The sequence below is a fragment of the Phalaenopsis equestris genome, unplaced genomic scaffold, assembly GCF_001263595.1.
Source record: "Phalaenopsis equestris unplaced genomic scaffold, ASM126359v1 Scaffold000235, whole genome shotgun sequence".
In the NCBI taxonomy this organism is placed as follows: Eukaryota; Viridiplantae; Streptophyta; class Magnoliopsida; order Asparagales; family Orchidaceae; genus Phalaenopsis; species Phalaenopsis equestris.
This window is the reverse complement of record NW_018164677.1, coordinates 652,782-670,040: the sequence shown is the minus strand read 5'-3', so window position 1 is coordinate 670,040 and position 17,259 is coordinate 652,782. Positions and strand designations below refer to the sequence as shown.

Here is a 17,259-nt window from a genome sequence, read left to right as displayed (position 1 = left end):
TTAGTTTTATTTTTTTTTTATAAATTTGATCTTATTTTATTTATGTTTTGATTTGAAATAAAATATATTTAATATGTTTGATTATGATATGATTATTTTTGAAAACACTAAAATTTTTTGAAAATTATTTTATGTATTTTTGAAAGCATGTTTATTTATTTAAAAAAAAATAAAAAAAATATTAAAACATAAAAAAACAAATATATTAAAAAAAAAACATAAAATTGATGGCAAGCAAATTTTTATAATCAAAAGTTTAGTTTATCGCCACTTGCCAAACAATAGAGATATTTTGGTCACAAATAATATATTGGATATTTATTGTTTCAATAAAATAAATAGTAGGATTATTTTGCCAATTTCATCTATCATGGGCATAGATTGTCAATTTTTACGACAGAACAACCTAAATAATGTATGTATATAAATACTAACTAGCACTTCGGATATAGTCTCCCTGGCAAGAGACATGGCTACTTGTTTAGCTATAAAGCCCCTTCCGCCTCTCCATGGCAATCAACCTCGCCGGAAAAGCTATTTTCTCCGGCCAGTGACGCGCTCATCCTCCTCTCGCTTACCTTCGTTCGCCACAGCTTCGAAGAAAAGCGAAAGCCGAGGGACATTCGCGGCATCAGAAACTTCTTACTCCCTTCTCACGGCTGTCACAAGCCGCTATAACGAAATCGTTGTTCTAGACAATCCCGAGTCGAGGATTCTGCTTCTCGATTCATCCCGTAAGTTACAGTCATTAGCACTTTTCAATTCCGTGTCACCATTCACTGAGAGCTAATTATTTTTGAATCTGTTTTGATATTTTATAGAATAGGTTATTTTTATAGAACTGGTGAGTTTATTGAGAGGAGGTTATATCGTTTATATTGTTTTTTTTTATGTTAAATTTTGGTGGAAGCTGAAAATCTCATTGTCCATTTAGAGTTAATTTGAATGTAATAAACTAAGGGGTTGTCTGGTAATGGATTTAGAGCGGGATTTAAGCTAAATCTTGTCAGACGGTCATTTTGGACGAGTTTAAGACACAAATTTGATAAATCCGGATTTCACGGATTTCGGCTGTAACTTTCATAAATCCTAAATCCCACAAATCGGTTCCCAAACAGTTTTAATGGATCCACGGGATTTAGAGGATTTCTTTGCCAGACGATTTTTCATTCAGGATTTAGTATATCCGGTTTTACAGGATTTAGTAAATCCGGATTTGCAGGATTTACTAATTCATAATAACTTAAAATAAATCCGTTACCAGAATGTTTAATTTTGGTAGAAGCTGAAAATCTCATAATTCATAATAACTTAAAATAAATCCGTTACCAGACAACCCCTAATTGTCAAACAAAAATAGAATAATGATGTTTATAAGAGCAATGGTTGACTAGAAGATTCAAATATCAAAACTCCAAAGCATATCGTGTCGGTAAAGGAATGACAGTTTTAGGGACTCAAGTTGATATTATCTGTCCTTTTCTCGTTTTATGATTGTAGCGGGCACAGAAATTCTCGATGTTTGTTTTTAATAGAAAGGGTTTTCAGGTCTGTATTAATCTAACAAGCTATTTGAAAAGTTCTGTTGCTTATAACATTGGTCGTCAAGGAAAGTTAGAAATCAAAATATCAGAGTTTATATGGTTAATTAGATTTCTGCTGCCCCTCAACTGGTTTTCTTTTATTTTTGTGAACTGAACAATCACATTATCTGTCTTGCACTATAATTAAGCTTTTAGGGTTTGGTTTGAATCCAATAAAATAATTGCAAATTACTGCTGTTTCTTGTAGCAGCGTTTTATTAGAGAAAAAACAAAATGTATCAAAGTTCTAAATTTTATATGCATAGATTTCTGCCTTTGCGGATGTAGGTGAACAAATGATAGTTTTGGTGCCTCAAGTTGACTCAATTCATGGTGACGAAGCAAGAGTACTTTATGATTGAGATTATGAAATTTTAAGACTTGTTACTCAGTTCCAACATTGGTGTTGTCGTCATCATTAGCCTTATCCCAACTATCTGAGGTTGGTATTATGAATATTTTTATAAAAGAGTTGTGACTGATCATTTCTATAAGTAGACAAAAATAGTTTAAGAATATTAAGATTGTTGTGCCTAAAAATTAGAATGAAGGGTGGAATGTGTAACGACTTGTTTCAGTACTGGAGGGAGAGGAAACGAAGAGAGCGGCGAGGAATCAAATAGTTGAGCAGAGGAAGCGAGAAGTTGGGAAGTTGAAACGAAGTGTCGGGAAGCCAAGGAGATGAATTCACCCATAAAACATCGCAAGCGACCTACATGTAGAGTCGAGCAGTTTTTGGTGCAAAAGTCGAGCAGTTGGTGCCTGCTTCATCAAGGAAAAGATGATCTAGTGGCATTGTCGAGCTTCGAGCAGGCATTTGGTGCGAAGGTAGATCATGAACCACGCACCGAGAACGCAAACTGAAGGAGAAGAAGAGATCGACATACCCTATCCGTGGCATGAGACACTGCGGGAAAAGATCCTTTGCCTTATCATCACTCAATCTTGAGCGATCGAAGGAGAAGAAAGGAGGGCGGCCGGTTCATTAGTTTTTATACTGTGGTGATTTTTTGGCTCTTTTAGACCAAATACATTTATTGTTACTATCATTAGTTATATTGAAATTACTACAAACTCATGATTTTGAATTCTATTAATTTTTTGTTCATACTGTAAGAATGATATGTGTGCACATCATTATTGAATGATTTGACTGCTATGCAAATAAAAAATAAATATTTTTTTATTTGAAAGTGATATTTTTAGTGAATATTTGTATGTGCATGATTGACTATGATAGAGTTATCCTTTGATGGTACTAGTGGAGGAATACTAATGAACCGGTGCACTTATCTGAAAGAGGTGCAAATAAAAAATAAATATTTTATTTGAAAGTGATATTTTTATTGAATATTTGTATGTGCATGATTGACTATAATAGAGTTACCCTTTGATGGTACTAGTGGGGGAATACTAATGAACCGGTGCACTTATCTGAAAGAGGGCATTGATATTGATGTGTCTTAATTTACACATTTTTTAGACGATGCTCTTGTGTCGGTTGTACAGATATAGAATGATATTGATATGTTATTAATATAGTAAGATTCATTGATAACATGTTAAATATTTATATTGATTTATTTAAAAGTTTAACTGACATTCATTTTGATTTCTTTTTTCTTGTATTGCTGTGACTTAGAAGTATGAGTATTCACTTACTTGTTTAGCTTATAATTATTTTAAACTAACTTTTCAGGTCAATTAAGTGATTAAAGATGAGTTATAGAAGAGAAAATATTTATAGAAGACGCAGACAACTAGCAACGAGGTAAATTTAAATATAGTTTTAATTTATATTGATTAGTGACTCTTTCATTTTTATCTTATTATTTATAGTAACTGAATATTGAAACTTTAATTTATATCGTCCGACCGTCTGTTCCCGTCTTGATTAATTTCAAGTTCCTGGCTGGGTCGTGACAAAAAGTTACCCATAAAATGGGTGTATAAATTTAGTGTTTAAGGATTGAGAAGATAGAGGGGTAACCAAAATTAAGATTATAAAAGTTGCACAAGAAGATTTGCATGACAATTTCAACTCATTATGGAGTATGCAGCATGAGTGAGTGTAGAATTAAGATTCGTAAAGTTGACTTGAAATACTTTTTATAAGGCTAATGATTGCGTTGATCATATCATTTGCACAACTTTCAATCATTTTAACTTTTGACTTCCCATTTTCCTTGCCATAAACCTCAAGCTACTTGTATTTACCCATCTTACTGATGAACATATCGTTTTCTCTAAATATATTAATGCCTATTCTACCTATGTTGATTTTACTTTTCCTCATCATGAATAGATGCTACTTCCATTATATAAATTACTTGATTATTTCTCATTTTAATATCTAATCTTACTACATATATAATCTTGACATTCTTATGTCTTCCATGCTTTATTTTGTTGTGGATAGCTTATTTATTGTCCAATACTCAAATCTTACGATATTTTCAAACTAGTAATAGTTTATTCTTCAAATTTAATTCTACATGATATTTTCTTATTACATAGTTGTCCTAAAGAATTTTTATTTTTCGAATTCTAGAAGTTTTTCTTGCATATTTAAATTTGTATTACCTCAACAACAAGTACAGTAGTCTCAATTCTTGTATTATTGAAAATTTTCTCTTATGTTGTAATTTCTCACTACAGAGAAGTTCTCCCTTATTAAAATTGTTATTTTGTGAATTGAGTATACCAAGCTACCCCAATTTGACTAACTTTTAACAATATATACACAAAGAATAAAGGAAATGCTAAGTTCTTACTAGATTTTGATTTGACTTTACTTTCAATAAAGTCTCTTTTTTCACCCCATAGTTATTTTTAATATCAATCACTACTCCTTCACACTTATCTTTAGCAACCCTTTTAAACTTTAAACATACATTTTTTCTCTAAAGTCAATCAAAAATTTTTTTTGATACTTGATTTTATGCCTTTTTTATGATCATTTAAAATCACATCAATTTAGTCAAATGAAATTAATGTTGTCATCATCATCACTAGCCTTATATCAACCATTTGGGGTTGGCTCTAAATAAATTTCATATGGAAAATCATGCTTTATTCCAAATATTTTTAAATTATTATTTTAGCAAAAAATTAATCTTTTGAAATTCTTTTAGCATAAAATATTATTTTTGATTCCAACTTGATTTTGGTATGCCTGTGTTACATTATCCCCTTGCCTAGTTTTAACTTACAACTTATACGTTTAATTCAACTATAAATGATAATCTCCAACATCTCTTTTTGTCAATAAAAACTTAATTTTCTCCAACCATTGACATTTTATAACATATAATTTTATTAATAAGATTTGCTTATAAAACTACTCCAATTTCCCCAACAACTCTTTGAAAATCTCTTTATTAACTAACTTCTTTCATGCATCTTATTTAAATCTTACTCAAATTTACTTTTAGTTCAATCTAAATTATATTTATTGGCGCTATTAATTTGATCGTAATGATTTCATTTTGTAATTTGTGAAAATTGCATTTAATTATCCATGTCACCGTCATTCTTAACTTTAATATAGAAAATCATATAATTATTTATAGTATATGTTAACGACATTTGCTCATGAGAGAAATCTAGAATTTCCACATGTATTTGCTTTTAAATTACTTTTACTTCATATTCTTAACTTTCACATCCTTCTTAGGAGCATCGTCAAAACATAACCTGACACGCCCTTGATTGATATTATCCTGTCGACATAACAGTTTGTGATCTAATTTACACGATTGTCTAAGTTGAAATTGTGTTTACTCGCCCTTGACCGATATTCTCCCGTGGGTATAGTAGTTAACCATCTAAATATCACAATTTATCTGAGGTGATAAAAAAATTCCTTGCGCACGAGTACATATGCATCCCCTACTTGTACCATAAAGGGGTGAACTTCTCATGTTAATATTACAAACATTCATATATACACTATTTCATTCTTCATAATATTTCTTTTTTTTATGAAACATTTTACCTCCATCTAATAATGAATAAATAAGATTTTACTTAATATTACAAACATTCATATATATACTATTTCATTCTTCATAATATTTCTTTTTTTTTATGAAACACTTTACCTCCATCTAATAATGAATAAATAAGATTTTACTAAATTTTTAGGTAATGCAATAAACTGATACATGCATTTATATTGGAGTTTACATATCATGTAGGCATAAAACATCTTAGGAAAACTATAATGCAGTTGTTTATACATGATTGCAAATATGCATGCTTTATACAATATGAAGAACCAATTCTATCCAAGAATCAATGATATATAATGTAAAATATGATAAATAGAAATAAAAATACATTTAGAAATAAGAAATAGTGCTGTAAGTTACAAGCATAATTGCCCACATCGAGTCTTTCACCTTAGGTGCAACTTTTCACGATCTCTAACTCCAAATGTTTTAGAAACAAATTTTTTATGATCTTAATTGCTGTTATAATTTGATATTCTTAATAAACATTAATTCTAAATTAAATAAATTAACCTTTAACTTTAATTAACTTATCATTTTTTTTTGAGGTGATCCACTCAATCTCAAAAGTGAATATTCCTTTCTTTTATTACTTGTCTAGACTTAATTATTAATATTAGTTAATGAAAAATAGTATAATTTAATAACATTTAATTAATAAAACAAGTAACATGTATAAATAAAGAATTAAATTATTATCTTTATTATCATCAACATTTCTTGTTTCAAGCCAAAAACGAGTCATTTTTTTTCTTGATTTCACTGTTTGATCCTCTGTTCCCGTTTTAGTTAATTCTAATCCTCAGACCAGGTTATAACAATTAGTTTGACTTTAAACTTGTTAAAATCGGAGCCTAGATTATGTTAAATTTCAATTTGAAAGATTCTTATAAAAATGCATCAAGATTTGTGCATGATAAAAAATAGTTGATGACACATCATCCAAAAGATTAATAAAGGAAAATGGGTAGATCTAGGTGATGCGAAAGTAACCGAGAGCCCTTGTTTCTGCCCCTCTACTACAACATCGCGTTCGTTCTGTGATTTGCTATAGTTCTGTGAGCATGTGGCTACCATTTTTGTGCTTGGAGCGAACCAGTTTAGGTTTTTTCATTGTTATGGAGGTGGCCGGCCCTTTTGGGCTACTCCTCACAATCCTTTTACTATATATTTGCTTTTCTGATATTCTAAGTTTAATTTTTGCTCGAGTTTGTTTAGGTCCAACCATCGACATCCATTTTCTCCCTTTGAGGGCTATATTTGAGGTTTTGGGTGGTGCTTCAGCTGTATCTCTCTCCCGAGGTGGTGATTATCTTTCATATCTCCTTCTACATCCGCCCCTTGTCGCTCCCGGCCGCCCTCCATTGTAGCCACCTCCGAACAACCACCGTTGTTGTTCTTCCTGTAGTTCATCACTATCCAGCTAGGGGTGTAAACTAAACGAGTCAAGCTTGAGCTATGCTGTTATCAAGCTTGGCTCGTTTGCCAAATTGTGAGCTTAAGTCAAGTTTGAATGGGGAGTTCGAGTTCAGCTTTTAGTGCTAGTATCCGACTCACGAGTTCGAACTAAATGTTTAATTTTTATAGGAGCTAATCGTAAAAGGTATTGGTGGCCGGAGGATGAAGAGGAGGTAGCGACAGCTCACCGGAAAATTCATCGAAATGACTAGCGGTAACCCAATCGTGCCGGCTTGTGATCCAACGAGTCAAGCCGGGACGAACTCGAGCTCAAGCTTGTGGCTCAATAAGTAGGCTCGTGAGCTCGTTAACGACTTGAGGTCGAGCTAGCTCGCGAACTGGCTCTGGTCGTTTACAACCATATGTCAACCATCATCCTCGTAGCTGTTGCCCCATGACCGCCTTCCTTTGGCCATTTTGCATTCCCCGCCGTTGCTACCGTCATTTATGCTCCCCACCGTCTGTCAGAAATAGCCGTTCCCAACTATTTTCTTCTGTTCTAGCCAGCCGGCCATCTATTTCCCTCATTTTAGTTTGCCGTCATTGTTGCAATTCCTCTTTGCTCCCGCCGTCCTCCTCCCTTGCTACCGCAATCGAGGACTGCCTGTTCCAACTATTTCAATACGTTCCATCCCCTCTTCTTTGCTGCCATCACTCCGGGCAGCCCTCCCACATCACTCTCTTTTGTTTACTTGTTTTTCAATGTCACAAACCGATCTAGTGCTTAGAATTAACTAAGGCCGGAATTGCGGTTGGACGGTAGTAACATCTAACTATCCACATTTGCTTTCCCTAGATGATACTGAATATCCAAATCATAATCTTTAATAAATTCTTGCCATCTCCTGCATCAGAGTTTGAATTATACCTTCAATAAAAAAGAGTTGAACCTGAGGCAGAGGAAATGACTAAAATTTATTAAAGATTATGATTTAGATATTCAATATTATTCAGGGAAGTCAAATGTGCATATTTAAATATTAATACCATCCGACCGTAGTTCCGGTCTCAGTTAATTCTAAGCACTGGGTCGAGTCGTGACAAAAGTTTTTTTTATGATGCTAGTGTCTCTTTGCTGTTTCTTTCAGATGTTGATCAGTACTTGATTAGGATGTTATTTTTAGATGTTATTATTTCTGGATGCTTTAGATTTTATTGCGCTTTGTAGATTAGTGGCTCTTTTATATATTGAAAGTTTTAAAAATGTTGATAATTAGTTAGATGTTAATACCGTCCGACCGCAGTACCCGCCTTAGTTAATTCTATCAACATTTAGACCATTTAGCACTGATATTAAGCTATTTCTTTTCTAATAATTGAAAATTTTGTCTGCCTGCAGACAATATTCATAGCATTCTTTCGAAGGAGAAAAAATGGACAGGCTCATACTGGGTATGTATTCGTTGGAATGCCCCAGCTGAAGTTCTTTTCTCATAAAGACAGGAAATGGCTATTGTTATTCAGACTTTGGCAATACTTTTAGACCTAAAACAGGAAATTGGTCCGATTTTATTACTCATGCATTCAGGTTTTGTATGGCGGATACTCCATGCTGCCTGATCTAACTTGAGAAGGTTTCCTAATTTTTGCATCTATCCATTATTATCCCAACTATTTTGGATCAGCCCTAGGCATCATCATTTCTCATTAGCTTATGTTGAGTGTTGCACAAGATGTTAAATTTGTGCTTTTGTGGATATTTTTGAACAATTCCTTGTGGCATTTACATACATACCATATAATTCTTATGTTTTTGCATATCTAACACCTAAACATTCATATTTACATACATACCTCTCAAATCTTTAAAATCACATTAAAGATATGACTATCACTATCCTTTTAAAAGTCAAATACATATTTTCATGCATATGTTTATGACACTAAGCCAAGGTATTATAAGTGTAAATATCAAAATTCCGGTGTTAGATATGTTAATATATAAGAATTGTGTGGTATGTATGTAAATTTCCCGAGTTTCTTTTTACACTGAGTTGGTCAACCTTTTTTCCATCCTAATCATTCAACCCCTTTATGACGTGGATTTTTCCAAATCATTTCTTTTTGGTACATTTTCTTACCTGATTGTGTGAAATGAAAATCTCGAGTTTGGGTGAAAAACTTGCCCCAATTTAGGGCCTTTCTTTAGTAGAATGCTAGGATTATCCATTCCGGTTTGAACTTGTTCAAACCTGACCTAGCTTGAGCTGTGCCAAACTTTGTTTGAAATGATTCTATTGATGCATCTGAAATTTAAAATGTTCTTCCCAATTATATCTCAGCTTTTCATCCATTTGTCACCATTATGGAATTTTTCCACTGTCGACATATATATTTTTTTCATCCTATAATGTGCAGTTTTTAATGATGAGAATCTAAGTTTTATTACTGTTAGCCATATACTCTCATAATTTAGAATAATAAAGCATTGGAATATCATTTTATAATGTTTTTAATTGCCTTGTTAGCAGATAAAGCTTTTAGTGCATGGAATTTAGCTTATGTTTTTTTTTAGCGCTCCATTTCCCAAGTTTATTTTTTTACATTTTTTTCCTTCTCAATTTTATCTCAAACACCATGTCTTCCTTACTAGTTGGTTATGGTTTTAGCTCTTTTGCTATGATGTTCATTGTGTCAACCTAGTTTTTCTTGATATTAAAAGAGAGTAAATGTAGAAAATTGGGAAAGAATTTTTTTTCTCGCTCTCTTCAATGCATTACTCTCTACTACATATATATAGTAGCGTGGCTGACATACCAGTCCACAAAATAAGAAACATAAATTCTTTTAAATTAGGAATCCCACCAAACTGAATAAAAAAAGTCCAATAAAAAATATAATAAGTGAAACATATGCTGAGCGAAGGAAATAAATTCTTTCCCAATCAAGCATGTGGATTGGCATTTTTCTCACTCTCGCTCAAGTTGGGTTGTATATATTATTCAAATCAAGCTTGGACTTCAATTCATCATGACTGACCCATGGTAGTGCTTTCGTAAGAATCTCAAAAATCTAAAGATGTTTATGAATATAGCTTATTTGAACAATTTCGTTGTCAACCTTTTCTTAGATTAAGTGTTTGTTAACCTTGATGTATTTTGTTCTTTCTGATGCACAAAATTTTTTGCTATAATTGTTGCTTTTCTACCGCTAAACATCTTAATTGTGTCTTTCATCTCCACCTTAAGTTCTATTAATAATTTTTGAATTCACATTTCCTTACATTTTCCTAGTGCCAAGGCAAGATATTAAGATTTTGCATTACTCTGAGTGAAAATAACTTACTTTTAACTTCTCCACTTGACGAGATTTTTCCAGACGAATGAACAATGTACAATGGTTAATTTTTTATCAATTACATCTTCTGCTCAGTTAGCATCTATGCATACCTCAATTTCACAATTTTTTAGATCTTTTGAAGAGAAAATCATATTTATTTATTATTTTCAAGTATCTTAGGATTCTGTTCACTGCTTCCAAATGACCCCCCTTTGGATTATTCATGTGCCGACTTATTACACTGTCTGAGTATGTAATATCAGATCTTATGTGTGATAGGTGGAGTAGTTTGCTAAGTCTTTGATATCTTTCTTTCTTAACTTGATTGTTTTCTTCCCTTCTATCCAACCTTTTGTTGGAATCCATGGGCGTGTCACTAGGTTTATACCCAAGTATGATAGTTTCACTTAACAAATCTAAGATGCACTTCCTTTGGGATGTGATAATTCCCTCATCAGACTGAACCACCTCCATTTCCAAAAAATATCAGAGAATCTCGAGGTTCTTGATCTCAAATTTTATTGCAAACATCCTTTTTAGTATGATAACTGAATCATCACCTGTTAAGGTAATATCATTTGCATATACTTTGAGAATAGTTATTTTGCCTTTAGGATTGGATTTTACAAACAATATATGATCAATTTGACACTGCTAATATCTCTTTGTCATCAACGTTTCAGTAAACTTGCCAAACTAAGTACAAGAGATTGCTTCAAGCCATATAAGGACTTCTTCAACTTGCAAACCAACTTATTGCTCAATTTGTTTTCCGAGCCTAGAGGTATAGTTGTGCGGAATTTTTTATCAAGATTGTCAGTCAAGAAGGTATTTTTGACATTAAGTTGGTATAAATGTCAATATTGATTTACTACAAAAGAGAGTAAAACTTGAATCATAGTAAGTATGACAACAAGTGTAAATGTTTTTAGATATTCAATCCTGTAAGACCATGTGAAGCTTTGTACAACCAGTTTGGCTTTGAATCTCTCTACGCTTCTATCTCCTTTATACTTGACCGTGAATACCTATTCGCAATCTACAGGATTTTTTCCTTGTGGTAATTCTGTAAGAGTCTCTGTGTTATTTTTTTTAAAGCCCAAATTTTTTCATCAATAGTCTGCTTTCATGCTAAAATCTTTAGAGCCTCTTGGATAAACTTTAGAACATGCACACTATAAATGTTTGTCACAAAATCCCTGTATGATGATAAATTCCATAAGCTACATATCTTTCAATTGGATGATCAGTGTTCCATCAGATACATTTTTTTTATGCAATTGGTTGATTAAAGTCATCAATCATCAATGTAAGAAAGTGATGAGTTAAGGAATCCATACTATTATGATTATCAAATGCAGGAGGACTTGATTCTGGCTTTTGATAGTCTTGGGTCTGCATAGTATTCTTTTCATGCTTAGTGGCCTTCTTCTAGTGTATGCGTGAAATTCTTGATCATTAGTGTCGTAATGAGGTGGAGTAGAGACAATTGGGATTGTTTCTTTGATAGAGTTTGGTTCTTTAAGTGGAATTGGTTGAAGACAATATTTGATCCAATTAAAGAAAAAATGGTCTGAGTATCTTGAAAAAAATCCAAAATATGATATTCCCTTGAGTTCTTTCAATGAATTTCAGATTTGAGAAAATAAGTTTGATTCCTAAAGAATATGATATTCATGGAGTTGTATATTTGCCTAGTGGTTGAGAGTAACATTTGTATCCTTTTTGATTGGAAGTATATTCGAGGAAGATGCATTTGAGAGGCTTGGAATTAGGTTTGGTGTTGTGTTGTTGATGAGTGGGAGCAAAAGCAAAACAACTAAAATTTTTTAACTTTAAGTAAAAAGAAAGAGAACTTATTTGTGTGTAGGATTCCATGAGAACATTACAAGGAATTTAAATTTTTTAGGCTCGATTAGACATTCTATTAATGAGACATGTGGTTATGATAAAGACTTCCCCAAAACATGTTTAGGTATATGATTAAAGAACATAATGACATGAGCACCTAAATTAAGTGTCTATTTTTTCTTTCAGTGACCCCATTTTGCTGAGAAGTATTCACAAAAAAATATTTGAATATTGTCATGCTTTGAAAGATGAGAACTAATGATGTAATTAAAATATTCCTTAACATTATCAATTTTAAGAATCTAAATTTTGCTTTGGAATTGAGTGAGGGTCATAGATTGAAAGGATTGAAATATAATGGTTGCTTCAAACTTTTCTTTCATAAAGAGTCTCCATGTTGTTATTTGTGATCATCTATGAATGATTCAATCCATTGTGTTTTATTTATATTGTTTATTTGTGAGGGTCCCCATGTTTACTTGTGAATTATAAAATAAAGATGTGAAAGCTTGTATTGCAGTTTATGTTATATATGTTTGATATATTTTGCAAGTTGACATGTTTCACATTGATAAATATTAGACCTTTTTAGCGATAAATAATTGTGAAAATATATTTTTCATGTATGCAAAATATTGATGATCAAGATGACAATGACTTAACATTATTTGACTTTCTACCGAAACTTTAATAAAAGTTGATCTAAACTCAAATAAATAATTTGACGAATGACCTTGCCTACCGCTAGTTAATTTTTTTAGCAATTATATATTATCATGCATCTCAGTACTTTCAATTACTTTCCCTAAATTCATAACTTAAAAATCACAATAATTGGAATAAAATTTATTCACATAATTTAGGTCAAGTAAATTTACTGATTAAGAACAGTTGCAATTTAATTTTGGGTATAGATGAAGAACCTTTGTCGATTCGGCTAATCGAATTCCTGTTGCTGGTGAGAATGACCATCTTCTATTTGAATTGCAGAGTGTCCGACACATGGTTTATAATTTTTAAAGACCTGATGTCTGCTGTGATATGATATGAGGCTCCAAAGTCAACCATCCAAGACTTTCATTTATTGTTTGGAGACCAAAGAAAGAGGATAAGATACCTTGGTGTGCTAACAAACTAATAGGTTACTCAATAGAAGATTGTGTTCTTGTTCAGAACTTAGAACTATTACTAAACATTTTCTTCAGTGTCTCATTTTGCTCTTTGGTGAACGGATTGAAGTCTGAATTGTTGTTGGTTGTGGCAAAATCATATGCAGTGTTCTCTCTATCACATTTTTCATTAGACGACTTCCAATCTGCAAGTTTACCTTATAATTTTCTACAATTTTTCTTCACATGAGTAAGTTTTTTACATTAGTTGCACCATGATCATTCTTTCTTAGGGCAGTTATTCTAAGAGCAATTTTTAGTGTACAAGGCTGATAATTCAACAGATATTGTGGTGTGACTGTATGTTATCATCGACTTCTATATGCTCTCCTCCCTTTGAAATTTTGTAGAAGTCCGTCGAATGATATTGATGGGTTTAATTTAATGATTCTCCACGTACATTCATCCAGGTTTTTATTGAGGCCAAGGAGAAATTTGATGGTTCTTTTTTAGGTTTTTATTGAGGCCAAGGAGAAATTTGATTGTTCTTTTTTGTTCTATATAAGGCAGAGTTATCAAGATCTTTCCAAGAATAAATCTCATGCATGTCCAATTGCAACCAACAACGTATGGGGCTGTTGAAATATTAAGTAGCATATAATTCTCTGCATAGATCATGTATTATGGTCTCAATCTTAAATAACTCTGAGGAGTTTTTCAACGCTAGAGTATGATTCACATACATCCTCCCATATCTCTTTCGCTATCCTATAGAGAAAATATTTCTCCAACCACTGTGGTCATGTAATTCATTAAACCATGGCAACCATATGATCTTCTTTTTCCTAGACCTGATATTTGAAATTTATCATTTATAGAGCTGAAATTTTACCTGTAAGATGTTAATCTTTCACTCACCACAGATGTATACAAAGACGAACCAAGGCAATTGAAAAAATTATGACCATGTTTTTTATGATTCATGACTAGGTGAGACGAGTTATCAGATATGATAAGAGTTGAAGATATAGACTCCAATATATGTAGGTGACTTTCGATGAAGAAATATTTGGGGCCATGCTGGCTTGTTTGGCCATGGTACGATTTTGAAGTTCAAATCGAAAATACTCGTTGTTCGAACCAAAGTGAGAGGATGACCCTTACTTTGACTGCTCGGTTGGACGAGAGAACTGGAACTAGAGGGAGGTGCGCAACTCGGTTTTCATACGTTTGGCACTATATGAGAGGTGTTTTGGCAGTTTTTTATTAAGTGGACTATTCTTGAGGTGGCGTCTAGGGCAAGCTATATTGGTTCCGTGGATCGAATCTTTCATGGATTAGCGAACGAAAGAGGAAGAAACCAAATAGTGTTTGTCGGAAATCAAATGGAGCATTCTTTTTGCGACAAGCTCAAATTGTTCAAACTTGTGATCTGTTCGAACGGAAGAAACGAACTACAGACCACTGACTCATGCATACTAGGTGATCTGTTCGAATGGAAGAGACAGATGATGAAAGAGCTGTGAGTTCTACGACTAGAACCTGCGAAGGTCCATCGAGAGAGCAAGAGATGAGCTCTCAGTTTTGGCGGCTCCCGCTTGCTTGCCTTTCTCTCATGTGCATATGAGCGAGGCGAGCGATAGGATCTTAGGCTATTGGACTCGTAGGATTCGTGAGACTTGTGAATAGAAGCAACGTGAAGCAGGAGGGCATTCGCTTCTTGTAGCCAGGCTAGTTGAGAGGCTAGGATTAGGGCTGACAATTTGGTTCGTTGTTCGTGAACAACTCGTGTTCAACTCGTTAAGCAGTTCGTGTTCGACTTGTTCGTTAAACCTAACGAGCCGAACACGAACAAATTTTTAAGCACGAAATATAAACGAGTTGAACACGAACAAAAGTTTGTTCGCTCGTGTTCAACTAGTCATATTTTGAAATAATTAAATAATAATATATAAAATTTAAAATAATGATATTTTTTATATGATATAAAAGTTTTGGTTTATTTAAATATTTAAAAAAAATTAGATGTTAGATATGTAAATACATATGAATTGGGTGTATTTATGTGAATGCCCATTAAAGAGTTCTGTATGTAAAAGCTTCCCAACTTTTTCTAAAAGGTGGCATGCCTACTGCTCTGCGTTGGAGAGGTGTTACGCAGGTAAATGCATAAGAATTTGGCATTATCTATGTAAATGCAAATAAAATTCAAAAAGACTTTAGTCCCACATCATGCTAGAATAAAATGAGCCTGAGCTCGCTGAGGCTCGACTCGTTTACAACCCTAGCTAGGATGCTCAACATCGTAAAAACGTGAGGAGGTGTCCTGTGAACTGTTAGAGAACAAAACAAATGGTTGCAGCTTTCTCATGATCCCTTACGATATATATATATATATACATAGCGGTCCACAAAATAATAAAGAATACTTTTAAATTGTAAATCCCATCGAACAGAAAAATAGGTAATGTCTAATAAAAGAAACACAATTATTAAAATATATTCTGAGCATAAGAAATAAATTTCTTCATAATTAAACATGTTGATTGACACTTTCCAACATAAAATTATCTTATATTTAAGATTACCTTAATTAATGGTATGTTTGCTTAATGGTCACTGAGATTTGCCATGACTTTTTTTTTTAAATTTCCAGCAAACCAAGTTTGTCAGTCTTGTTGATTGTTGTCTTTTAATCTAACTTTTTTATCTATTTTTCTTGTGTTTACATAGTCCTTGTCATGACTAAACCCAGGAGTTTGTGATTTCTAGGGTGAGAACAGACGGTCGAATGATGAATTCAAATTTAACTATATCTTTAAATTACCAATGAATTAAAATTTAAGTTTTCTCATAAAAATTATCTAAACCTTAAACAATAAAAGAACCAAAGAATTACAAAATCTAAAGCAAATATAAAGTATGATACCTTGCTTGGATCATGTTCCGTATATAATATATATTATTTCTTCCTTCACACATTTAAACTTGAATAAATAAGTAATATAATGAGGTATCAAAAGAACATAGTTGAATAATTATAATTTTAAATTATATTACCTAAATGAAAAAAAAAGAAATATGCATTCTAGTCCTTTCTATAAGTTATAAAAAAAAATCATGTGGAAATATGGACCTATTAATATAAACCCTTGACAGTGAATGTCATATAAAATGCATAACTTTTGGTACATTAATTTTTGCTTGGATCTAAATTTTAACATTTAATAAAATTTATATATATCTCAATTTATGCATCTATCTCATGAGCACCATCTAAATATAACAAATTCTCTCCTTGTTGATATATTCCCTGTCGACATAATGGGGCGTAGAGCAAAACTATTATTATCGGAGGTGGAATGGTGCATACCGGCCACCTTGGTTCATACAACTCTTGTCAGTATGGCGGAGTGTGATCTTCATTCTATTATTATCTAAAGATAATAGACAAAAAAACTAGTGCATGGGCATATTAACTTTTTCAGCTAGTATTATAAGTGGGTGAATTTTTTTTTATCAACATGCACATTTATATATAGAATATTTTCATTTGCATTCATCATAACTTGCATTAGTTTTTAATGACTTTCTATACTTGCTTACTAATCATCATATGTTATCCTGTGAAAAATTTATGCATGATGTAATGATCTAATGCCTTCATGTAGGAAACTACTAAATGTGCTTTCATAAAATAATATTAATAGATATTTTATTATTTTAATAATATAACATACCAATTGTAACAAAGAATCAATAAACAAAAGTCAAAAATAGGAAGAATTTTAATAAAAGAACATACTAGTTAAATGCATAATGTTTTGAAGTAGAAAATAATACAAAATTTAGAAATATAATTACTTATTTTAATTTTACTTTAAAGTCTTGATCTATAAATCATAAGATTAATGTTTCAATAATTTATATTCATTTTGATACTTATTTACTTATAAATCTCAAATC

At 32.2% G+C, this 17,259-nt stretch overlaps 1 protein-coding gene across 2 annotated transcripts in view; it reads left to right on the top strand.

Moving 5' to 3' along the window:
* Nucleotides 1–465: 465 nt before the first annotated feature.
* The window catches only part of LOC110023899 (probable polyamine aminopropyl transferase), a 63,102-nt gene continuing 46,308 nt past the window's right edge, over nt 466–17,259 (top strand). For both annotated transcript variants that reach the window (XM_020723542.1, XM_020723541.1), the window contains exons 1-2: nt 466–734; nt 8,394–8,446. In XM_020723542.1, coding sequence (XP_020579201.1) covers nt 470–734; nt 8,394–8,446 — 318 coding nt within the window. In that variant the 5' untranslated portion in view covers nt 466–469. The remainder of the gene's footprint in view (nt 735–8,393; nt 8,447–17,259) is intronic.